At 31.3% G+C, this 16,258-nt stretch overlaps 8 protein-coding genes across 8 annotated transcripts; 4 read left to right on the plus strand and 4 right to left on the minus strand.

The window, feature by feature from the left end:
* Positions 1 to 35: 35 nt before the first annotated feature.
* Positions 36 to 2,458, minus strand: BX664DRAFT_369526 (uncharacterized protein; the record flags this gene model as incomplete). Its single annotated transcript, XM_051548617.1, has 9 exons — positions 36 to 265; positions 379 to 859; positions 939 to 1,022; positions 1,091 to 1,286; positions 1,371 to 1,603; positions 1,688 to 1,876; positions 1,944 to 2,105; positions 2,170 to 2,183; positions 2,416 to 2,458. 9 exons carry the CDS (start codon positions 2,456 to 2,458, stop codon positions 36 to 38), a joined length of 1,632 nt encoding a protein of 543 aa, XP_051396111.1.
* Positions 2,459 to 3,457: 999 nt separating this feature from the next.
* Positions 3,458 to 6,393, plus strand: BX664DRAFT_270539 (kinase-like domain-containing protein; the record flags this gene model as incomplete). The annotated part of the gene is made up of 8 exons (XM_051541103.1): positions 3,458 to 3,698; positions 3,993 to 4,079; positions 4,142 to 4,356; positions 4,438 to 4,666; positions 4,965 to 5,105; positions 5,229 to 5,421; positions 5,499 to 5,878; positions 5,975 to 6,393. 8 exons carry the CDS (start codon positions 3,458 to 3,460, stop codon positions 6,391 to 6,393), a joined length of 1,905 nt encoding a protein of 634 aa, XP_051396112.1.
* Positions 6,394 to 6,706: 313 nt separating this feature from the next.
* BX664DRAFT_362652 (uncharacterized protein) lies at positions 6,707 to 7,697 on the minus strand (the record flags this gene model as incomplete). The annotated part of the gene is made up of 5 exons (XM_051548328.1): positions 7,579 to 7,697; positions 7,215 to 7,477; positions 7,030 to 7,151; positions 6,792 to 6,931; positions 6,707 to 6,732 (listed from the first exon to the last, which is right to left on the minus strand). The coding sequence occupies exons 1-5, from the start codon at positions 7,670 to 7,672 to the stop codon at positions 6,707 to 6,709; spliced, it is 645 nt and encodes a 214-aa protein (XP_051396113.1). The 5' UTR covers positions 7,673 to 7,697.
* A 505-nt stretch (positions 7,698 to 8,202) lies between these two features.
* Positions 8,203 to 9,535, plus strand: BX664DRAFT_45377 (uncharacterized protein). Its single transcript, XM_051549585.1, has 5 exons — positions 8,203 to 8,587; positions 8,703 to 8,821; positions 8,907 to 9,054; positions 9,158 to 9,206; positions 9,261 to 9,535. The coding sequence occupies exons 1-5, from the start codon at positions 8,247 to 8,249 to the stop codon at positions 9,357 to 9,359; spliced, it is 756 nt and encodes a 251-aa protein (XP_051396114.1). The 5' UTR covers positions 8,203 to 8,246; the 3' UTR covers positions 9,360 to 9,535.
* On the plus strand, positions 9,536 to 11,398 carry BX664DRAFT_45378 (uncharacterized protein). Its single transcript, XM_051549586.1, has 2 exons — positions 9,536 to 9,952; positions 10,028 to 11,398. The coding sequence occupies exons 1-2, from the start codon at positions 9,712 to 9,714 to the stop codon at positions 11,104 to 11,106; spliced, it is 1,320 nt and encodes a 439-aa protein (XP_051396115.1). The 5' UTR covers positions 9,536 to 9,711; the 3' UTR covers positions 11,107 to 11,398.
* A 1-nt stretch (position 11,399) lies between these two features.
* On the minus strand, positions 11,400 to 11,871 carry BX664DRAFT_45379 (uncharacterized protein). Its single transcript, XM_051549587.1, has one exon. The coding sequence runs from the start codon at positions 11,816 to 11,818 to the stop codon at positions 11,495 to 11,497; it is 324 nt and encodes a 107-aa protein (XP_051396116.1). The 5' UTR covers positions 11,819 to 11,871; the 3' UTR covers positions 11,400 to 11,494.
* Positions 11,872 to 11,931: 60 nt separating this feature from the next.
* On the minus strand, positions 11,932 to 13,263 carry BX664DRAFT_270581 (uncharacterized protein; the record flags this gene model as incomplete). The annotated part of the gene is made up of 2 exons (XM_051541106.1): positions 11,932 to 12,579; positions 12,835 to 13,263. The coding sequence occupies 2 exons, from the start codon at positions 13,261 to 13,263 to the stop codon at positions 11,932 to 11,934; spliced, it is 1,077 nt and encodes a 358-aa protein (XP_051396117.1).
* Positions 13,264 to 13,806: 543 nt separating this feature from the next.
* On the plus strand, positions 13,807 to 16,216 carry BX664DRAFT_343710 (spinocerebellar ataxia type 10 protein domain-containing protein). The gene is made up of 11 exons (XM_051547353.1): positions 13,807 to 14,024; positions 14,086 to 14,250; positions 14,333 to 14,400; positions 14,477 to 14,594; positions 14,655 to 14,741; positions 14,787 to 14,891; positions 14,971 to 15,048; positions 15,133 to 15,464; positions 15,563 to 15,699; positions 15,761 to 15,824; positions 15,882 to 16,216. Exons 1-11 carry the CDS (start codon positions 13,909 to 13,911, stop codon positions 16,061 to 16,063), a joined length of 1,452 nt encoding a protein of 483 aa, XP_051396118.1. The 5' UTR covers positions 13,807 to 13,908; the 3' UTR covers positions 16,064 to 16,216.
* Positions 16,217 to 16,258: the final 42 nt, after the last annotated feature.

The raw sequence follows: 16,258 nt of genomic DNA on the forward strand, positions 1-16,258 counted from the left end.
ACAACAATAGGCATGAATCAAAAAAAAAAAATTGTTTATTTGTCAAGAATTCTAGTTGTAAACTGAGACCTATAACCTGATACTAAAACATCTACTTTTAGTTCTGTCAATCCAAATATAAAATCTATATTAACATCTATTCTTTCACCAGTCATCATTCCAGGTAAATAAGGCATTTTAATAGGAAAATCTGCTATTTTCTTGATACCAACATCATTGATTTGTCGAGGAATTGGATCATCACCATTGTATATATAAAGGTCCGCTATAACATTTTTTATAAACAAAAAAATAATCAGTTCATCATTACAAAATAAAATAAAAATGATCATTATTTTTTTAATCTATTCTTTTTTTTTTTTTTTTTTTTTTTTTTACCTTCTGTATGCTTTGGATAACTCACCCAAAAAGATCTTCTAATTTTACTATTTACCTTGATACGTTCACCTTTTCGTAGAATAATATCAAACCGAGTGGAACATCTTTTGATACCATCCGAGGTAAATACTGCACTTTCTTCTGGATCCAAGCCTTCTTCAAATGGTAATCGTGTACGTACACCATAAGTATACCGAGCTACTTTACTTGTCACTAATCCCGGAGATATACAATGATATACTGCGCCTCGAACAATAGCTAATTCTGCATGAGGAGGGACAACACAATCATCAATTTGATCTTGAAATGCCTTTTTGATAGTTTGATACAAATAGATCGAGCTTCCAAATCCACCTACAAGAAATGCTGTATTCACTTTGATGGTTGATAATTGATTTTTGATGAGCATGATGACTGAGTCAAATACAGGTTTGAACACCTCTTGTGCTAGTTCTTCTGCTGATAAAACAAGTTGATAATCCTATGGTTTAAATATTAAAGAATTTCATTAAAAATAATAATAATAAAAAAAAAAAAAAAAAAAGTAGTAATGTATATACTTCATTCAATAATCCTTCAGGTAAATAAGATAAGGCCGTAGCAGGAATATCCAAGTATTGATCTTCATCACCATGAAACACGGGCTATATATACATATAAAAGTGTAAAAGATCGATTTTACTTATTTTTTTTCTTAAATATACACTCTTACTTTGATATATTCAATAAATGTTTCCATAATCATTTCCAAAGTACATATTGGCATAGATGATCCTTCTTCACCAAACTTTTTCAAGAGTAATTTGCGCATATTTTTGTCAATATCTGAGCTACCACAAATCCCACCATAACCACTTGTCAATTCCTTCAATTTGCGAGTTTTATCATGAGAAGACTGTTGAACTTCACTACCAAGCAATATACATATAATAGTTAATATATAAAAAGGAATTGATTATTATTATTATTATTATTATTATTTGAAAACTTACTAAATAATCAAATCTACAGTACCACCACCAGCATCAATGATCATAAATTTATCCTGATGTTTGAGATTTGACATGTCGCATTTTTGTTCACAATAAAGGGCAGCAGCTTCAGGTTCACTAATCAAAGTAAGTCTATCTAATGGATCATCCATTTGAATCATTCCTGCTTTTATAACAGCTTCACGCATCATTGCTTTAGCATGGTCAGACCAAATTGCAGGTACAGTGAGACACTAACCAAAAAAAAAAAAAAAAAAAAAAAAAAAAAATGAATACAATAGATTGACTGGGAATTGATTTCATGATAAAGTACTTACATAACAATATTGATCAGGTGTATATTGAGGATCCAATTTCTTTTCCAATTCTTCCAATATATGTTGATGAAACTTGCTTAGATAATCAGCAATAATATCAATGGAGGAATGATTTTCCTCATGTTGAGTAGTTTGATCATCAGCCAACCACATTTTAAAGCTATGAATCAAATTTCCTTCTTGTTTAGGCTATAAGAAATATAAATTTCAAGTCAATAAATCTTTTTTATTATTATTATTATTATTCTATTGTTACCTTGAATGATAAAAGTCTAGCACCATTTCCCCAATCCAACAGTCGATTTGTTGTTGTCTTGTAATACAGTAAAGTCGGTACTTTGCCATAGAAACCGGTATATTTTGGCCATTTCGTAATGTCATAAACTTCTTGACTTCCTTTCAATGCATAACTACATCCCTACGGTGTTTGAGAAATGAATACAAATAAAAAAAAAAAAATAGAGGAATATAGGGATGCATACCGAAAAAGTGGTACCTATAAGAGAGAGGTTGGTTAAATAAAGTATACATTATAATTTAATTATTTTTCAAACAGTACCAAAGTCAATGGATATAATAACAGAGTAATCTATTTGGGAATCTTGGCTAGAAAGCATTGTCTATGTTCATGTAGTACCAAACAGAAAACAAAAGACAAGAGATTTGAGAGAAAAAGGGGAACGATATTCCAAAAGTCAAAATGGGAAAGCCTGTGGAAAGGCCATTACGAAGTCCGATGGGAAAGGATTTTTGCAATTGAGTCGCAGTCATGATTTATGCTCAAAATATGTGATCTCTTCAAAGTAACTTTCTATTTTATTTTATGAGAAATGAATTCTGTATTGTATTTTATGATATATAATGATCGGATGATGGATGATTGGTTTGATCAATAAGCCCGAAATATTTGATTTAATAGAATAATCATGATATTGGATAGTCTCAACCTGATTGGAGGAAAAAAAACAATATAAAAGACACTTTTTATTATTTTCTCTTTCTTTTGCTCTTCTTTCTTCTACAAAACACACAAAAAAAAATCATTTGCTTTTTCTGGCTGCTGCCTTGTTGGTGTCTTCTTTTTACCGTTCACCTGGCCAGACGCGACAGAACACTCTATCCTCCTCTGGCGGTACCTGTTTCCCCGTTTTCCTCGTTATTCTTTGGTCTTGTTGTGCCTCTGGTTGTTTGTCCTTGCGTCTCTCTGTCTTTCTTTCTCTTTGGATCTTTTTTTTTTTTTTACTATACGATACTTATACTATCCCTTTTGCGTCGCGCACATGGATGGTTCGATGCGTGGCGACCATGCCTTAGAACCGGAGGACTTTTCTTTTTTTTGGTAAGTACACATAAACAAATAATATTTGGTTGATCATCACACTAATCATTTTTCCATTTCTTCTTCTCAAATACCGAAAGGAAGGGGGCGAAATACGTAGATCCAAGGGTCTTTTTTTGACTCTGTCATTTCCTTTGTACTATTTGAATAAACGATGATCATCTTTCTCTCCTATCCTTAACTTGTCTATAAATTTATACTCAGCTCACCTTTTAACATCCATCTTTTTTTTTTTCTCTCTTTTTCCCTTCTCTTCTCTCTTTTTCTTTTTTTTTTTTTCTTTTCTGTCTTTCCCTTTCTTTTATGCTTGACCCTGTATTTTTTACGTAACCTTTTTTTTTTTGTCTTTTTTCTTGTTATTATTCTTTATTATTCTATATATATAATTGTATATATATAATATAATATTAATATAAATATATATATATACCATGTCGACACCTGCATCTCCACCTTCTGGTATCGTGTCCGCCAATATCAAACTGTTTAACAACAAAGTCACCAACGATAATTCTGATACTCAATCTAGTCCACATCCTCCTTTTTCTCCATTGGCAACTTCTTCATTGAATATTCCACCACCTCGACCAACAAGACCTGATATTCCTCCGTCTCCTATCAAACAAAGTATATCATCACATACAACTTCTCCTCGTACTGTTGAAAATATCCGTCGTCATGCTACGGGGGACAATTCCAAAGATTATTATTTACATCAAATACAACATCAAAAGGTCTTTCCTCATGCTACTGGTAATGGTCAACTTCAACGTTCTCACAACTCCTCCAACGAATCTTTTTTTACAAACAATGCCTCTCGGCAACAACACCAAACATTAATGGTACCTCCTCCACATCCTCCTCGACCTTCTGCTACTACTTTATCTTATTTCGACTCACGAAATGGTTCTTCTACTGGTACAACTCCATCAACCGACAGTTTAACAACCTTAACAAGGAAAGAAGACGATACCAAAACCAATCTTCTTACTTCTCATGTCAACGCTGGTGTATTCAAAGGTGTATTTGGAAAAGTAGTTGGCAGTGTTAGTGGTAAGTCCTGAATGGTAAAATGAATGAATACAAAAGGCTAATTAATATGGGTTATTGGATAGATTTGTTGACTCAACCATTATCTTCCTCGTCGTCACAACCTTCTGGTTCTACATCCAACTCGAAAAGCAAAATCTCTTCTCCGTACAACCTTGTCCATGTCACACATGTTGGCTTTAATCAGCAAACTGGAGAATTTACTGGGCTGCCAAGGGAATGGCAAATCTTATTACAAGAGAGTGGAATTACAAAAAGGGAACAAAAGGAAAATCCTCAGGTAAACATTATACAAGTGAAAAAAGAAAATAACTCAATAATAGTCCATTAATTCTTCCTTTTTTTTTTTTTCTCCTACTAGGCCGTATTGGATGTTCTTGAATTTTATAAAGAAACAAGGGAACAATCACAAGATGAAGTTTGGGAAAAATTCGGAAATGCCTTTCCACATCGAATAGCTGTGAATGATGGTCAACAAGCACAAATTAACCCTACTCCTCCACCATTACCACAACGTACACGACCTAAACTTGTAGTCATCCAGTCTAATGATCGTCAACAACCTCCATCCATACCCGCTCGACCTCCTGGTTTTGGTTCATCTCCTGCAACTTCACCACCGCCACCGACCATACCTTCTAGACCTCCCCCTATTTCAAGTAAATAATTATTTTATATTCCATTTTTTTTTTCATATTATATACTTACGTTATTATTATTATTATTATTGTTTAGGTCCATCATCATCCAACGATAGAAATGATATCCATGATACTGAACCACCGTCATTAACGATTGCTGAACGTATGTCTATATTCCAAGGACCAAGTGGTTTACCATCCTCGACTTCTTTACCTACATTACCATCAACTCCTCTATCACCTCCAGTAAACAAAGGAAGACCACCACCGAAACCACCTTTATCAAGTAAACCTACACATTTGAAAACTACTACTTTTAACAAACCTACAAGCCAACAACCAACAAACATCAATAATCAATCATCTGCCAACAATGACCCCTCATCACGTTACACAACATCATCAACCTTCTCAAGCCAAGGACCGATTGCACCTCCTCGTACAAAACTGCAAGCAAATAATAATAATAACAACAACAACAAATATAAATATAACCGAGAGTCAAATGAAGTATTTATTTCATCTGTGGCAGCTCCTCTTGATCCAGCTCTTGATACAGGTGCAGAAACTAGGGCAAAACGCCGTGAACAGAAAAGACAACGTGAAGCCGCCAAGGATGCTGAAATAATTGCAGGATTGCAAGCAATATGTACAGATGCTGATCCAACAAAACTTTATCGCAACATGTTGAAAATTGGCCAAGGGTAAAAAAAAAAAAAAAAAAAAAAAAAAAAAAGTGAATCGTTTTTTTATTGATGATTAACATGATGATTATGATTAGTGCATCTGGTGGGGTTTGTATAGCACAATCAGTGGATACCAACATGTCAGTAGCTATCAAACAAATGAACTTGGCTCAACAGCCAAAGAAAGAACTGATCATTAACGAAATTCTGGTGATGCGAGAAGCTCGAGACAAGAATATTGTCAATTTTATCGATTCCTTTTTGGTGAACGGCGAATTATGGGTAGTCATGGAATATATGGAAGGTGGATCTTTAACTGATGTGGTGACAACAAATATGATGACGGAAACACAAATCGCTACTGTGTGTCGAGAAACACTTCAAGGTATTGCACATTTACATCATCTTGGCATTATTCATCGGGATATCAAATCAGATAATGTTTTACTTGGCGTCAATGGTCATGTCAAACTGAGTAAGTGAAAAAAAAAAAAAAAAGATAGAAAAATGCAAGGAAGGTGATACTGAAGATGATGATTATTTAACCTTATATATATATATATTTCTTTAGCTGATTTTGGATTCTGTGCTAGACTTAGTGATGCAGAAACAAGAACAACCATGGTTGGAACACCTTATTGGATGGCACCAGAAGTAGTGACAAGAAAAGAATATGGACCCAAGATTGATATTTGGTCATTAGGAATTATGACAATTGAAATGATTGAAGGGGAACCTCCTTATCTTCACGAAAACCCTCTTCGTGCATTATATCTGATTGCTACCAATGGTACTCCTGCTATACAACATCCTGATGCTTTATCATCTCATTTAGTTGACTTTTTACGTGTGTCTCTCTGTGTGGAAAGTCAAGATCGTCCTGATGCCACTGAACTTTTGTCCCATCCCTTTTTGAAGAAAGGTGATAATGTCAAGTCATTGATACCTTTGATTAAATCAAGTCGAGATGCTCGGAAAAACCATTCGTAGTCTCCCCTCTCTCTCTTTCTCCCTCTCCTTTTTTTTTTAAAAAAAAAAAAAACTATATACATTAAATACATTTTATCATCATATCATCCTCATCATTATTATTATTGTTATCATCATCATCATTATTATCATCATTCTCTTATCGATTAGTTTATTTAATCTTTTAGTACTCGAAAATTTTACACACTTTTTGATTCATCTTTTTATATACATATATACTATTTCAAATTTATTATTTATTACTTGTCATCCATGTACAACATTCAAATTACAAATAAAAAGATATCAATTGTTTATATTCGACTGATTGTCTTCATTTATACTTTTCCTTGATTGCTCCTAAATATTAAAATAATAAAATATGAAAAATATATATATATATATAGTAAGGAACTTACCAATCAAATGTTCAAATCGTTGTGTCTTGACATGATTATATTTCTTTCTTTCTTCTAGTTCTTGTGCTGTTAATTTACATATAAGGACTGGACAAGGAATATTTTTAATGAGAAAAGATGAAGTGGATCCCAATACCATTCTAAAAAAAAAAAAAAAAAAAAAAATTTAAAGTGATTAAGTAGTATATGAATGGCAAGTTTGATTTTTTTTTCTTTTTTTTTTTTTTTTTTTTTGTACTTTTGAACAGGATTTAACCCGCGCGGGCTACAAATAAGGAAATCGGGTTTACAAGCTTGACAATAATCAATCATAGATTGTTTTGGATCACCCAAAACAGCTTCCGTCGTGACATTTTCGAACTATCAATCATAGAAATATATATATATCAAAAGCTACATCATTTTGTTTTTTTGGGTACTTACACCATTTGTCATTAAAACTTTTCTTATTTCATGTAATAAACCTTCAGTAATAGTATGAGCAGTGGTAGCAACTTCACTATTTCCCAAAGGTTTATTCATACCAGTATGTTGGAAGATGGGTGCAAAAATGTTTTGTAATTCTCTTTGTTCAATGATATGTACAATATAAATTTCATCTTTAGGACTGATCAATCCAAGTCGAATGACCTTAGCAAATGTGGCATCACTATTATCAGAATGATCATATGCTATCACAATCCTTCCTATATATATATATATATATATATTTTAAAAAAAAAAAGAGTTATTATAATAAGAAAACATCATGATCAAATAGGTGATGAAATATCTTTTTTTATCATACGTTGACGTTCTGGTGCTTGAGTATCTATATTACTCACAGGAAGAAAATCAGGAGGTAATTCATCACAGTTGATAAGTGTTGAGAGTCTTTCCATGCTATCCAATACTTTTAAATATAGATGATTTTGTGACGATGATCAAGTAAAAAAGATTTTGTCTTTTTATATTTTTTTTTTTTTTTTTTTTTTCAGTCTTACATTAGAAACCGGCGATAATCGGCAGAAAGATGAAGTACGGTTTCAAAAATGTTCTCTCTATGACCTGATTTTTTTTTTTTTTTAATATATTAAGAGTGATTACCAGTTACAAATGATGAATGACAAAAACAAAGTTTTCTAGATAATACTTTCTCTTAAGACGTTGACATGGATGAATTCCTTTTTTGGAAACAAAAAGGCACAATATCTCAGTTTTTCTATCTTTTCACTTTATACATTTCACTATGCTATGTATTTCATTACTATTTATTATCATTGATGAATCTATGTATCAAAATAACTCAACATAAACAATGATCAAAGCCATGAAAGAGGAAGATGAATAGGGTCGATATTCAGTTATGAAGTGTATTTTCAAAACCCCGTCCGGCTTTTCTTTTTTGTTCCCAACTTTTTTTTTTTTTTTTTTTTTTTTTCTTTCGTCTTCAGTTCCGAAACTTGACACAGTATAATGCAAACAACATCGATTCTATCAAAAAAGGAACAGCATATACTTGACAATCAATTAGAAATAGATTGGTTGAAACGACAAATTGAACAACGAAAACAACGTGACTTGGGAACATACAGTGCTATCAAGGAAAAGATACAAAACATGACGGACGAACAAGTACAAGAAAAATTACGTGCTTACCCTGAACATGTTGCAGCTATTCGCGTACGAATGGATATTATGGCTCAATACAATCTTAGTAAAGATCGTATTTCAGAAAACTTGGATGATAGTCATTATATACTTGACTCTCTTTACCCTCGTGACACTTTGACCGATGAACCTTCAGACCTTCTCAAGTAAAAAAAAATTAATAACAATAATAAGTGGATGATCTCAACTCTTATGGCATTGTATGTATATTTGAATTAATACACTAACCCTGTTTTTTTTTATTTTGTGTTATAATAATAGATTACAAGTACAAGATTTGGTGGTATATCGTGATAAATTAGTGGTAGAAAAAATGCAACTCCTAGAACAATTAAATGAAATTCAAAATAGATTAACCTATTTAAGTGCACAAGCAATCGGTAAATACAAAAATATATACATAAAGAGATTTCATTATGATTAAAAAAAACTTCTTTGTTCGATGTGATTTGATTTTATTTATAGTGAAATATCAAGAAAATGGACAATTGGTGATGAATTTAGATCGTGTCAAACAACAAGCAGTATTAGAACAACAACAAATCGAAAATGGAACACCTGCTCAAGGAAGTGTTACATCATCTCAACCTACACAAGAAAGAGCTATTGAAAAGTAAAAAAAAAAAAAAAAAGAGGATTCGGAAATAGTATAATTATATAATGAATATTTTTTCATTGTTAACTTTTCTTTCTTTCTTTTTTTTTTCTTTATATAGATTACATGATATTAAAAATCGTTTGGAAATTGCAAAAAATGTTCTTATGGTAAAATAGTAAGATGATTATATAGATGATGATTTAATAAAATTGTATCTTTAGGGTTTGATCTTGGAAAGTAGCATTGACTGGGCAAGTGATCGAAAATGGTCTCGAGTGATGCTTCAACTCGGAGCTGAAGAAGAAGAAGAAGAAGATTGATACCTTTGAATGTATATAAATTTGGACCCTGATTCCATTGTTATTCCTCATTACCTTTTGGTTTGTTATTTTTTTTTATTTCTATATTTACTCTTTTGTATTCTTTATCAAATATCCATTAATATTCATATTCTCTATCCTCTAGATATATTGATATAAAAACCCCCTCATTTTACTTGATTTACATTATGTTTTTTTTTATTATATTCTTCTTCCCTCTTTCTTTTTCTTTTTATTTTTTATTTTTTTTATTTTTATTCTTCCATCCATTCATTCTATTACAACATTCCCTATTTTTTACAATAACAAATCAAACCAGTAAACAACAACCATCTTATTGTGTCTTGGATTCATGTCAATTCCAGCCAAATTACAGTGTCCTATTTGTAATCAAGAATTCCCAGCTTTGGACCAACGTGGATTCAGAAATGCAGGTTATACTTCACATCACAATAGGTGCATTGAACGACAACAACAACAACAAAATGAATCTCAGCGTGATCATCCTTCTTCCCGTGCTGCAAGATTTGCGTTGGCTATTAGAAGACGACTTTTGCCTGCTCAACCTCCTTCGCCTAGTCTGATGTTAGATGGTATAGATCTATATATGTCACTTATCCATGTATCTCATTATTTATTCATTTTTTTTTTTTTTTTTTTTTTTTTAGGCCGTCGATCCAGTGCAAGTACTCCTCTGACATCTGTCTCTTCTCCTTTTTCTTCTTCGTCTTCTTCAGCTTTTACTTCAAAATATGAAAACAACCGTCGACGAAGATCTTCGACATCAACCTATCATACATTTACTCCAACTGTGCCTTCTCAATTACCAGTGTCTTCTCCTCAGCATTATCAACAATCCACCCCTCGACACAGACATACATGGAATCATTGGCGTAGACGTAAACCTCAGCGAAGATCCAATAGTAATCAGGCTACATCATCATCATCACCATCATCAACGTCTCCTACATCCTATTCTCGAACAGTCCGATCTTATCATTCATTGCCTACTATGAATCCACTCTCTACTGCATCGACATTTCCTTTATTGACCACAATATCAACGGCCGATTCTACTACAGCATTGATTATTCCACAAACCATGTCTCCACAATTACCAGTGTCCACTTTACCTTTGGTTGGTTCCGACAGATCTCCATTCATATTTACTTCGATGCTTACTAGTTTACCTTTGGATGGCTCTCTCATCTCCCCATCAAGTACTGAATCCACATCTACTCAAAGTAATAATAATTTGAACATTGATTATATCAGTAACTTGAACAATGAAAATAGTACGACTCATCAAGAAACTATGTTGACGACACCGGTGGAATCAATGATGGATGAATCATGGTGGCCTTTGGAACATTATGGACCTAGTAGTAGTAGTAGTAGTAATAGTAATAGTATACCTCAACAACAATCCTTTCAGTATCCTGTATTTGACCATTTGACATCTATTGGAACGACAACCATTCTTCAGAATCAACATAGTGAATGGCAACAGGATCAACCGCAACAAGATCAACAATTACATATGATGGAAAGATTCAACATGATGCCTGATCGTTTACAATCCAACTTTGCAACATCATATCCATTGGATGATCAACATCAGCCAGTCACTTATTGTCAATACTGTCAATCTCAAAATGGATTACATGAACCTTCCTGCAGCTTATTACTTTATTTTATGATGAATATTATGGGTGGCAATACAAATGATACCTCTTCTTCTATATGATGATCCAAGTGCCTCTCTCCTTTTATGTAGTTACCTTTATTTTTTTATCCAACTTCTTTTTTTTTTATGCTCAACTATCTTCTTTAGGTTTTTTTTTTCTTTATTGTTATTACTATTATTAGATGATTATGTGTCCCCCTTTTTTTTACGGTAGTATGCCTATTTTTTTGTTTTTTTGTTTGTTTTATGATTATGCACAACCTTTTTTTTTTAATTCATTCATACTTTTTTTTTCTTTATATATGACGTAATATAATAAAAAGAAACATCTTATTCTATATGATATAATAATCCTATTCTTTGTTGTCTTTATTGAATCACATAAATTAAATACGAAAAAGGTATTTTATTTTATTTTATTGTGTTTGAAGTATAACTAGAGTACAAACTAAAAAGTGATGATAATATAATAATAAAAATAATGATAATAAAGGGGATGAAATATGAAAATAATGAATATAAAATAAGTGTAGAGAGATATATATGTAAGTGTGTATGTAAGTATGTATATATGAATGAATGAAATGTAAGGGAATGAATAAAAAGATAAAATAAAATGAAGAATGTGAAACAAACAGAAAGAATAATAAAAAAAAAAAGATACGGCAGGGAAAGGATTATTTCGGTGTAGTAGGATATTGACTTGAAACGGATCCATCAGAGATATCATCTTGATCAAGAGGAGGACATGCTTTCCCAATAGCATTAACATTCAATCCCATACCATCCAATACCACTGGTAAAGCGCCCATACTACCAAAAAAAAAAAAAAAAAAAAAAAAAGAGAGTAAGAGGATGATTTTTTTTTTTTTTTTTTGAATATTCTTACCGAGAATAGAACATTTGTAAACGAAGACGAATATTTTCAGAATAAAGATCATCAATGGTACGATGAGAATAAAGTCGTAAATGGATATTACGAATAAAGACAAAGAATTCACAAACAGCAACCAGACGATCTCTACAGTATTGATCCATAGGAAGCCAATCATCCTTTTCGTCCATTTTGAATTGATAATAAGGCATTTCATCTTGATTGGTCTTTTGTCGTCCACATGCTGCACATCCAATGGTAGTGTTATTAGCTTTGTTATGCCATCTTTCCCATATTAAAGAACGCTGAGCCACAGATGACGGAATGGCTGTTTTCATAGGATCATTTGATTGATGTTGTTGTTCATTGCATTCTAAAGACATTTGTTCAATAAAACATGATTGTTGTAACAAGTAATCCATCATCTTTTTTACTGATAATCGAGAATGAGGTCCAAATCGTAGGCAAGGTTCCACATCTTCCAATTGACAGTATTTCATATAGGCAAATTGATACAATTTCTTCAATGGGACCGAACTAGCAGTATGTACAAATTGTTGAAAGGCTTCCAATTGGACTTGATCAATGGTAGGTAGAATGGGCTTTGATGATGATGATGATGAAGGAGGAGGCATGGATGCTGATCGTAATTGTTGTTTCTTTTTTTCTGTAGGTTTTGTTGATATGTTGTTATCATGTAATTCTTTTCCTACACCATGTAAAAGAGCAAGATCATGATGTGCTCGTACCTGAGGATCATCCAAATCATTAGTAGCATCTTGCCAAGTATCATCATTATCATTATTGTTATTATTGTCATCTAGATCACCGTCTTCATTGTCGTCATAATCAGTTTCGTCTTCTTCATTAAGAGTAGTAGTGATCAATGATTGTTTGATAGAAGACTGTTTCACCTTTTGTTTCCTTCCATGACGTTTTCGTTGATCATTATCCCATAAACGTTGTCGTAATTCAGAAAGTTGAGCTTTTTCGTCCAAGAGCTGTTGTTGAACAGTTTGTAATTGAGATTCCAATAGCCATTTTTCTCTTTTTTCAATAGCCACCATACCATTCGCTTCTTCAAAGAGTTTACAAGATAATTCTTCCAGATCATGTTCCACTAGATCTTTTTCATGTTGAATATCAGCTACACGATCAATAGCTGAGACATACTTGGCATTGAGTTGTTCCATATCTGCATGTAGTCTTACTAATTGTTGATCTCGTTCAGCAAGTTGAGTTTGTAGATTAGCGAGTTCACTTGCCTGCAATTGAAACTGCCTTTCCCAACGTTCACATACTCCACAAGATGAGGTAGTGTCTTGTGGTAATATATCAGTCATATAGATATATAAAAACGAGTGAAAAAAAAAGAGTGGAATGGAGAAAGTTGTATTTAAAGTAAAAAAAAAAAAAATATTAAGAAGAAGAAAAAAAAAAAAAGGGAGCCAAGCTATTCTTTTTTTTTTCAAGGAGAGGGAAAAAAAGAAAAAAGATGAACTGAATTAAAGGTCAGCGAGGAGTACCTTTTTATATTATGAAAAATCAGTAAATTCTTCCCCTTTTTCTTTTACTTCTCGCGTGAAAAAAAAAATATTTTGAATTTTATTAAAACAGGAAACTTGGTTATTTTCGAACTTTTTTTTTTTTTTTTTTTTTTTTGTTAACAATAAGTTGGTATATAAATAGGTACTTTTTTTTTTTTTTTTACCCTTTTGTAAGGATTGTGACCAAATACGGGTCTTTCCTTTTATGAACGAATAATAAAAAAAAAAAAAAAAACGCACAACCATTTCATTTGATCATTCACTCTCTTTTTTCTTTTTTTTGGTTTTATTATTTATTTCTCCTGGTAATAGAAAAAAGGGTTATTCATAATGATTATCATCCATCCCATTCATAATAATACTGTATTTATTTTTAAAATTCCGTCCCGATCGATATAATTTTATTTTTTTATTTTTTTATTTTTTGGTTCTTATAATAATATGGATCAGATTATAAAACTTTTGGATCAATTTATACAGCATAATATATTGACTGATGAATTAGAAAAGAATCTTAAAACAACTTTACAACGTACCTTAGCAGATACATCCTTTCGGTAATAATAATAATAATAAAGAAATATATTATTTTTTATTAAACTTAATTATTATAACTAGACTAAATCTTGGAAGGGATTTAACTTTTTGGCAAAATATATATACCATTCTTATTGATCTAGAAAACAAAAATACATTATTATTATCTATCACCTGTTTAATAGAATTGATCAAACTAGCACGTAATGTCACTGCAGAAAATAGAGAAGGACAATTATTGGCTTTGTAAGAAGATATATATTTTATCAAAATTAAAAAATAATGTATTCACCTTTTTTTTTTCTTTTCTTTAATATATAATAAACAGGAATACTAAAGTAATCTATGCTTTAACTCCTTTGATTTTACATTATTTACCTCATATGGATGAATCAAGTAAAGTTAAAATATAATGAAAATGTTAATAAAGAATAAAAAAAAAAAAACTCAATCTTGATTTTTAATGAATTAGGCATGATGGTAGTTCGTGTATGTACTCAAGCAGCTTGTAACATGGTGACTGGAAATGAAATGGTTCTCAATATTGTATGGACTCATTGGTGTAAAGAACAACATCCTTTTCTATGGAAGTAAGTATAATCAATGGAATATATACTTTAAAATTATGTTGATTTTTTTTTTTTTGATAGTAAGGTGATTGAAGCAAATGACAAGGATACAGTAACAAGCGGTTTGGTATTGATATCTCAATGTATACGGAATAATAAACATAGATGGTAAGATATATATATATATAAATTATTTTCTAATGATATATTTAGTGAAATGCTAGTGAAATCAGATGGTGGATTGGCTTACCTTCAAGCTGTCTTGATGGAAATCGATCGATCTCATACTGAAGAATCTAATCAACATTTCGAACTCGGGTAAACTAAACAACCGAAGAGAAACACAACTATCTTTTTTTTTTGAACTCAACACTTTTTTTTTTTTTTTTTAAAAAAGATATATTATTGTCAGTGAATTATTCAAGTATGGTTATTTTGTAGATATAATGGATGCATTAAAAGAAGATTCAAATAAGTAAGAACAAATGATGAATTGATTTTTATTTATGATGACTCATTCTATTTTTTATTATTATTATTATTATTTATTTATGATTAGTAGAGATGAAATCAATCAAAACCAAATGGTGATTATCAAGTTACTGGATTCTACATTATATAAACATCCGGATATTTCGGTACCACTAACGATGATAGATTATGGAAAACTAGGTGATGTATTATGCTTATTATCAAAACAAGCTTGTACAGTGATCGAACATGCAGTGGTCAGTCATCGGGATATCCTATCGAATTTGGACCTTCATACTGTTAGTTTGATGTATACATGTTTAGTATTACTTTTACAAATTGTCAATCTTTTACTTGAAACAACAATTAATGATATGAAATCTAGCTTGATGGATCGAAATGGACTGATAATAATCATTGGTAACACATTAAAAAAAAATGTCAAAAAAAAAAATATTGTGACACGAAGGAAGGATGGTCTGTGGTTTATTTACTAATTCTAAATTTTACCTTTTAAGATCTTTTACGACAGTGTGAAACAATGGTGGATTGGAATGACAAAGAAAAATCAAGAATTGGATTCAATTTTGTGAAAAGGGAAATAGTTAGATGTATTGGCTTACTTTGTTATAAAGATAAAATAGTTCAAGACAAGGTAAACAACGGTATTTATTTTTAAACTGATGAAACTAAAACTATATATATATTTTTATTAGGTTCGTACTAGTGGTGGATTACCTTTGATTTTAAATCAAATGAAGATTGATGATAATAATCCTTGTAATAATAATAATAATAGTAAAGATGATAATGATATACTAACGATATATATTATAGATATTCGTGAATATGCTACAGTAACATTAAGACATTTATTAGAAGACAACTTTGAAAACCAACAAATGATAGCCGAATTGACTCCAATTCAAGCAGTACAAAATGAAATATTAGATGAAATGGGTATCCATGCTTCTATTATAGATGGTAAATTACAGTTAGAACCCACTACAAAAAAATGAAAGATGTTACACGTACTTTCTCTCTCTCTCTATAGCTTAGATTCATTCCCCGACTACCTTATTTTGATTTTCATAGAAACCCCATTGATATATAGTCTTTTCTTTCCCCCAAAAAAAAAATAAAAAATAGAAAAGAAAAAAAAAGCTTTTACCTCCTTTTTTTTTTTTTTTTTTTTTTTTTCCTCTTCTTTGTCT

This window comes from Halteromyces radiatus (genome assembly GCF_025201355.1).
Source record: "Halteromyces radiatus strain CBS 162.75 chromosome Unknown BX664scaffold_11, whole genome shotgun sequence".
NCBI classification, from domain to species: domain Eukaryota; kingdom Fungi; phylum Mucoromycota; class Mucoromycetes; order Mucorales; family Cunninghamellaceae; genus Halteromyces; species Halteromyces radiatus.

Coding starts and splice junctions, on each gene's coding strand:
- BX664DRAFT_45378 (XM_051549586.1), top strand. CDS start 9,712: ATGTCAATTCCAGCCAAATTACAGTGTCCTATTTGTAATCAAGAATTC. Junction 9,953..10,027: donor GCCTAGTCTGATGTTAGATG/GTATAGATCTAT, acceptor TTTTTTTTTTAG/GCCGTCGATCCAGTGCAAGT.
- BX664DRAFT_45377 (XM_051549585.1), top strand. CDS start 8,247: ATGCAAACAACATCGATTCTATCAAAAAAGGAACAGCATATACTTGAC. Junction 8,588..8,702: donor GAACCTTCAGACCTTCTCAA/GTAAAAAAAAAT, acceptor TTATAATAATAG/ATTACAAGTACAAGATTTGG. Junction 9,055..9,157: donor CAAGAAAGAGCTATTGAAAA/GTAAAAAAAAAA, acceptor TTCTTTATATAG/ATTACATGATATTAAAAATC.
- BX664DRAFT_343710 (XM_051547353.1), top strand. CDS start 13,909: ATGGATCAGATTATAAAACTTTTGGATCAATTTATACAGCATAATATA. Junction 14,025..14,085: donor TTAGCAGATACATCCTTTCG/GTAATAATAATA, acceptor TATTATAACTAG/ACTAAATCTTGGAAGGGATT. Junction 14,595..14,654: donor CAACATCCTTTTCTATGGAA/GTAAGTATAATC, acceptor TTTTTTTGATAG/TAAGGTGATTGAAGCAAATG.
- BX664DRAFT_45379 (XM_051549587.1), bottom strand. CDS start 11,818: ATGTTAATGCTATTGGGAAAGCATGTCCTCCTCTTGATCAAGATGATA.